The following is a 7,796-nucleotide window of genomic DNA, read 5'->3' as shown; positions in this document are numbered from 1 at the left end:
TTTAATAAATTGGGTAATACGAGTGTAATGGTGACTAAAGGGTGTTTTTTCATGTCCTCTATGCTCTAACTACAAAAATATTTGATTTACAAATAAGGAATCCTACTTCGCGGAATTTCATTTATCACGGTAGGGTCTAGAACCGATTACCGCGATAAATGAGGGTTCACTGTAATCGTCTGAATCTGGTTTGATTTTCTGGCAGTTCTTTATTGATGTACTGATGCAATTGCTTTTGGATTATCTTTGAAATAATGTTGAATTTTACTTAGATGTGATGTCAATGATAATCAGTATAGATCTATATGAACATAGATTAAAGCCTTGGAAGCCTTTGGGGGGCATGTCTACTCTGTCTTACAGGGTAGCTATGAGTCAGAATCCATCCCATGGGAAGGATTTTATTGTACTGTATAACTACAAGGTTGGCTGTTCAAATTCATCAGATATTCCATAGTTAAAAGATGAGGCTTTCTGGTTCCATAAAAGTTACAGCTTCAGAAACTATGTAAAGTTGTTATGAATAAGCTCTATGGCAATGGGTTTGGAATGGGATACTTATTTCAAATAGCAATACTATCTTTTTTTAAAAAAAGGAAAGATCATTTTATTGGGGGCTCTTGTAATATTCCATTCATCAATTGTAACAAGCATATTTGTACATATGTTGCCATCATTAGTTTCTAGACATTTACTTTCTATTGAGCCCTTTGTATCTGCTCCCCCCGCCTCCCCGTGACCCATTGATAAATGTTGTTTGTCCCCCTGGGGTCTGTGTGGTTATGTGGTATGTCTGTGTGGTTATGTGTCCATCATCAAAATCGGTTCCCCCTTCCCCCACTCCTCCTCCCATCTTCCTCCTACACATCTGGTATTGATACTCCCATTTCTGTTCCAGGACTCTGTGTGTCGTGGGCGCTTATCTCTTAGCTGTACCTGTGTACATGCTCTTGTCTAGCCTGCAGTGAAAGGTAGTACCGGGGTCATGATAGTGAGCGGTGAGAAAGCCTCAGGGAACCAGAGGAATATTGTGTGTTTCATTTGTGCTTTATTGCACCTTGATTGACTCATCCCTTCCCTGTTACCCCTCTGTGAGGGGATGTCCCATTGTCTACAGATGGACTTTGGGTTTCTGTCCTGACCCCCCTCTTTCTCAACAATGCTTTTTTGTTTGTTTATTTGGTTTTGGTCTTTTGATGCTTGTTACCCAGTCCTGGCGACACTTTATGATCACACAGGCTGATGTGCTTCTTCCATGTGGGCTTTGTTGCTTCTCTGCTAGATGGCTGCTTGTTTAACTTCAACCCTTTATGATCACAGACGCTGTATCTTTGATAGCCGGGTACCATCTGCTTTCTTCACATTTGCTTGTGCACCCTTTTTGTCTTCAGCGATTGTGCCAGGAGAGTGAGCATCACAGAATGCCGGATTATTAGAACAAAGTGTTCTTACATTGAGGGAGGGCATGAGCAGTGGCCCAAAGTCCATCCACTACCTCTGTATATTGCCATATAAATAAAGGTACATAGGCCAATACCTCTATTTTTATGAACTAATGTATTTGCATATGTACACACTTATGCTTATACCTCTATCCATAGCTCTGCTTCCTCCATCTTCTCTCTGTTTCCTTTTACCTTTGTCCTGCCCCACCATCACGCTCATCCCACTTCCTTAGTACTTCCTCTCAGTGAGTTTGCTGCTGCTCCAACACCCCCAGGATTTCTACGTCCTCCTTGTTGATCTTAATTCCCTAGTTGTTCTCCTGTCAATGGCCTTGTTTGCTCTAGCAATACTATCTTGATACAAATGAATTAGACAAAATACTAAAGTTTTGGCCCATCCATCCATCTATTCATTCACTCACTCATTCATTCATTCATCCAACAGATATCCAAATTCTTCCAACACGTATCTATTAAGTGCCTACTATGTGTCAAGAACTGTTAAAGGCACTACACCAGTGAACAAGAAATAACAATTGTACCTTTTAAATATGATCTCTCAATACTATATATACTAATTACTTTGTAAAGAGCACTACATATAAAGTTCTCCACAATGTCAACACGATGAGTTTCAAGGTCCACATTAATATGACCATTAAAATGGGGAATCGGGTGCAGAACCACCCTGGCAACCTAAGAACCCAACCATGCACCCTGAGAGGTCAACCACGGGTTAGGAGATGCCATAGGCAAGATTACTTCTTGGATCTGGACGCGCTCGCGATCAACGTTCGTACAGCGCCGACTCGCCCCCTGGTGGTAGCTCTGAGAGCGCGCGCCGGGCCGGACCGGAAGTGCCGCGCGGAACCTCAGCAGCGTGCTCCGGGATCCGGGGGAGGAAGGCCGAGGGGCACGTGAGTGCGGCAGTTCTCCGGCGGCCATGGAGGCGGTGACTCTAGGTCTCCGGAGTCTGCAACTCTGGCGGGCCGCCCCTGGCGGCGCGGCCGGGTGGAGTGAGTTCCAGGGGTCGCAGGGACGGGTAGCGAGGACCAGAGGGTGATGTCGCGCGGAGTTGGGCCCGAGGCTGGTCCTGGGCGTCCCGGCGCCCCGCAGGGCGAGGTGGGAGCGTCTCCCGCGTCGCGGGTCGGGCAGGGCGGCCGGGGGCGCAGGGGCTCGCGCTTACAGCGACCCCCCTCCGTCCCCATCGGAGCACGCTGTGCTCTCCTTGTGAAACCTCGGCTTTGGGGTTCGGAGACTAGCTGCACATTGCTCACACTCGGTAGTGGCGCACTGTTTTGATGTGGGAGCCCCAGGCTGTGCCTCCGGACTCTTTCATAAGAACTTAGCGTAGCTCACCTGCCCAAGGACTCTGCCTCTTTTGGACTCTAGTTCCGGGTTACTTGTTGCCCCTTACTATAAAGCGCAGACTTCACAGAAGGAACTTTTGAACATAGGGATGTGATATAATGTAATAAAGGCATGGATCTGGGCCTGCCACTATTTTCTTCTGCTGGCATTGTGTTTAATTCGTACTGTTACGTTTATCCTGAAGACTTTTTGGCAAACGGTGGGCCCCCTGCCCTTTAAAAAAAAATCATTTTATTGGGGGCTCTTAGAGCTCTTAAAACAATCCATACATCAATTGTATTAAGCACATTTATACATATGTTGCTATCATTATTTTCTAAACATTTGAATTCTCAATCTTTTAACAAACCCACCACTTATTCTCCAACAGGAAATACTAGCCAAGCTGGAGACTGAACTAAGTTTTCATCTTTCCGGTTGCAAGTTCTAATTTTTCTACTATCAGTCCAACAGATCCACTGATTGAACCACCCAAGGAATTTGGAATAGGGTGGAGGGTGCCATTCATATTCTATATAATTCATTTTCCCCAATTTTTATATTTCTTGTAATTGTCCCACAGGATTTATAGCAACATCACCAGCTTCTCAGCTGTCACCAACCGAGTTGACAGAAATGCGAAATGAACTCTTCAACAAAGAGAAAAGCAGGCAGTTATCACTAACTCCTCGAATCGAGAAGATTGAAGTTAAGCATGTTGGGAAAACTGACCCTGGCAATGTCTTCGTGTTGAATAAGAACCTTTCAACCCCTTATAGTTGTGCTCTGCGTAAGTAATAGTCAGGATACCAGTTTTTGACCATTTTATGACTTACGTCCAAGAGTTTGTACAGAAAAGACATGTTTAATTGCTCCCTGAACTCAGAAGTACTTTATTTGTTCACCTTTTTTTTTTTTTTAAGCTCTAGGGGTTTGATTCCCACCTCAAAAAACCAAATACACTGCCCTCAAGTTGACTTCGATTGATAGTGACCTTGTAGGACAGGGTAGAAGTGCTCTGAAGGATTTCCAAGGCTTTACAGAAGTAAGCTGCCTCATCTTTATCTCCAGCAGCAGTTGGTGGATTTGAACTGTTGGCCTTGCAGTTAGCAGCATAACCCACAACCCACTGTGCAGCCCGGAACCTTGGGGGTACTGTTGGAAAGGGTTGTCTTGTGACTTGTCTGAATTTGGGTAAAGTTACCCAAACCAAACCTACTGTTGCAAAGTCGATTCTGACTCATAGCGACCCGATACAGGACAGAGTAGAACTGTTCTCTAGTAGGGTTTCAGAGGGTAAATCTTTATAGGACAGACAGCCTCAATTCTTTCCCTCAGAGTGACAAGTGGGTTTGAACTGTTGACCTTGCAGATGAAGTGTTATCTGCTAGAAGGGTAGGCCTAAATGCATTGTTACTCGTGTGCTTTCCCTTTCTGATATACTGGGAGCTGTGATTCTGCAGTTGTCTGTAAAGGATTTTGGATAAAGGTTTTGAGACCTGGCATCATAGTTTGTTGTTCGTTTCCTTTCTTGCTTTTACGTGCCTAATTTATGTTGCTTGCCCTTTGCTTCTTTGTGTTTATTCTAAGCATGTCTTTATGTGTGCTTATGTGGCAAATGTGTGAGTGGAAATGGAGTGATTTTGATTGGGGTGAAAATATTTTGTTTCTCTCTGAAGGGGGTCACTGTCCTGTGTGTAATTTAGTGTAGGGATGAAGGAAGCAAGGTAACTGTATTTATGTATATATATATATATATATGTGTGTGTGTGTGTGTGTGTGTAAATATTTAATTTTGTTTTAGGTGAAAGTTCAGTTCTCATTTTTAGCTTTTATACAGGTTGTCCTGTGACATTGGTTACAGTGTGTCAGCATTCTTATTGTTTCTATTTTTTTTAGTTCTTTTTTCACATCTCTAGCTTCCTCCCTGCCCTTGATCAGTCCAGTAAGTCTGGTCTTTGTTACACATTTGAGTTTGGATCTACATTTTCCTCCAATTCTGTCCAGGGCCTTCTATTGTGTCCCTGATCAGTATAGTTGGGAGTGATGGCTGGGCACCATCTAGTTCTTCTGATCTTGGTCTACAAAGGTTGTGATTTGTGTGGGGTAGTACTTCTCACTGTTGATATAGTTGGATTTAAAAGACCAAGTTCTTTTGTGGAAATGGGCATTGTGGGAAAATAGGGGATGACTATGTCAGTATTTAATTGTCAACTTACAACATTACATAACTGTCAAACCACTGAGAATCATGGCCCACCCAAGTTGATACATAACTTTATGTATCACAGCCAGCATTACTTTAGCCTCACACCCTAAAGTTTGCTACTGCCAGATGGGTGTTGGTAATGAGAAAACACTGACAGTAGTTTCTCACTGCTGTCAAAGACAAATGTCAGGTTACAAGATAAGTGCATTCATGTAGAGTGATACCTTCTTTTGAGTTGTTGATTTTCTTCGTTTGTTCTTTTTCCAGATGTGTAGAGACCAATAGTTATATCTCAGGTTAATGCTCACAAGTTATTAAGACCCCAGACTCTACTCACTCAACTAGGATGTAGAATATTATCTTTCTGAACTATGCTTTGACGATTGATTGAATTGTACTGTGGTCTCAAGCCTTTTAACCCAGTAACACAACCCCACAGTGTTTGAATATATCTTGAAGTCTCTAACTATGCCCCCTATGTTGTTAATTTTATGTATATGAATATAAATGAAGGGCCTCCAAAAAATTTAGAAACAATTCCATTAGCTTTTAATTAAAAATTTCCAGGAGCCTTTTGGAGCTCCTTCCTTTGTATCACACATATCTATGTTTATACATATGTCTATGAAAAATACTTATACATTCATGTGCACGTACTCAAGTAGGCCTTCCCGTACACATATACATATCTACCTGTATGTCACATACTTATTTTTTGGTTGTTACTACTATTGTTGCAAAGTTGCATGTGACAGCATTTACTGAGTTGGTGTTTACTTGTGTGTTTCTCAGTGTACTCATTTTACTTTGGTCCAACTGTGCTGACTTCACATATTGGGTGTTGCCTTTCCCGTCTGCAAAAATAACCACTGCCTACAGCTAGAGTGTGGTTCTCTTTCCCCCTCCCCTCCCTGGAAACCATCAAAGAATGTTGCTTTCTGTGTATTTATCTATTCTTAGCTTCTGATAAAAGTGGGGCCATACACTATTTGTCCTTTTGTGGTTATTAACCTTTTTTACTTAGAATAATGTCCTCCAGATTCATACATGTTATAACAGATTCATGGACTCTTCATTCTTTATAAAAAAACCTACTGCCATCGAGTTGATTCTAACTTATAGCCACCCTACAGAACCATGTAGAACTGCTACCTAGGGTTTCTGAGACTGTAAATCTCTATGGGAGTAGACAGCCTCATCTTTTCCCCATGGAGAGGCTGGTGGGTTCAAACTACTGATCTTGTGGTTAGCATCTAAACACATAACCTACTATGCAATGAAGGCTCTGCTAGTTTTCATAGTCGTATAGTATTCCAAGGAGCCCTGATGTCATCATATTGGTTAAGCACTGGGCTGCTATCTGCAAGGTCAGTATTTTGAAACCACCAGCTGCTCTTTGGGAGAAAGACGAGGCTTGCTACTATAAGCAGTTACAGTGTCAAAAATCCACAGGGGCAGTTTTATCCTGTTCTGTAGGGTTGCTATGAGTTGGAATTGACTCAGCGGCAGGGCATTTGTTTGTTTGTTTATAGTATTCCAATGAATGTGCATTATATAGTACTTATATTCAGGCTGTATTATAGCTTTGATAAAACTGGAAGTACTTAATTTGAGAAGTCCCCCAAATAGAGCTTGGCATAGATGCGTGAACAGGTACACACACACACACACACACACACACACACACACACGTGCGCGCATGCACACTGCAGTGTTTTAACTTGGAAAACTTAGTAATGATTCCATATATGAGCTTAACAGCTTTGGTTACCAGCTGCCTTCCTTTACTCTGGTTCCTTTTATTCCAGCTCTTGAATTCGTTCTGATGGTCATTGTTTCTTCATTGGTTTTATGATTATTATTGAGCCCATGTTATACGACAGGTGTTAGTGTTCCAAAGGAAGCTAGCACAAAGCTGAGGCCCTTACAGAGCTGTGTACACATCACATGTAGAGATGAAGCATTTGACCCATTCTCAGTATGCCCTGTACCTTGCGACTTGTCATTTGTGCTTTTAACCATTCAGTACCTGTTTATTGAGCACCTATTGTATTGGTGCTCATCACTAAGCTCAGAGTCTACTGATTAGACCTGGCTTTTGCCTAAATGGAACTGACACTACAAAAGAACGACCAGCTGACCAGCTGCCATTGAGTCAATTCCAACTCATGCGACCATAGAAAGGATTTCAGAGGCTGTGAATTTTCAGAGGAGCAGAAAACTTCATCTTTCTCCTGCAGAGTGGCTAGTGGGTTTGAACTCTTGGCCTTGCAGTTAGCAGCTCATCACATAACCCAGTAGGTCACTAGGATGCCATAGAACTTACAGAGTGACTGATATTGTAGATTGTATAGTTCGACCGCCTCTGTAATTAGCTGTATGTTGGTGTCGGCTTAATGGCAGTGAGTCTGGATTTTGGTTTCATGTACACACAGAACATCTCCTCAGGACCGATGCCCTTCTTGGTTTCTAGAACAGACCAGAGCTGGCTGGCTATATTTGGATTCACATTAATAACTAAGACTGGTAACTATGATCATGAACATAAAAAAAAAAAGAGATGATTTTGGTACAAAGCCTAAAGCTCATATAGACTTACTCTGGGTGTATATGAGTATATACCATATATACTTGTGTATAATCCAAGTTTTTCAGCAAATTTTTAATTTTAAATCATTTTATTGGGGGCTCGTACAACTCATCACAATCCATAGGTATATCCATTGTGTCAAGCACATTTGTACATTCATTGCCCTCATCATTCTCAAAACATTTGCTCTCCACTTAAGCCC

At 42.2% G+C, this 7,796-nt stretch overlaps 1 protein-coding gene across 3 annotated transcripts in view; it reads left to right on the top strand.

Annotated features, from left to right (window-relative positions):
- Positions 1-2,378: 2,378 nt before the first annotated feature.
- MRPL39 (mitochondrial ribosomal protein L39) overlaps positions 2,379-7,796 on the top strand; it is a 30,276-nt gene continuing 24,858 nt past the window's right edge. For all 3 annotated transcript variants that reach the window (XM_045284919.1, XM_004713083.2, XM_045284918.1), the window contains exons 1-2: positions 2,379-2,461; positions 3,379-3,585. In XM_045284919.1, coding sequence (XP_045140854.1) covers positions 2,389-2,461; positions 3,379-3,585 — 280 coding nt within the window. In that variant the 5' untranslated portion in view covers positions 2,379-2,388. The remainder of the gene's footprint in view (positions 2,462-3,378; positions 3,586-7,796) is intronic.

The sequence above is a fragment of the Echinops telfairi genome, unplaced genomic scaffold (genome assembly GCF_000313985.2).
Source record: "Echinops telfairi isolate 266 unplaced genomic scaffold, ASM31398v2 ScPeMD7_7469;HRSCAF=8507_0, whole genome shotgun sequence".
NCBI lineage: Eukaryota > Metazoa > Chordata > Mammalia > Afrosoricida > Tenrecidae > Echinops > Echinops telfairi.
Note: the sequence above shows the minus strand (reverse complement) of the source record. Positions and strands in the feature narration are given on the sequence as shown.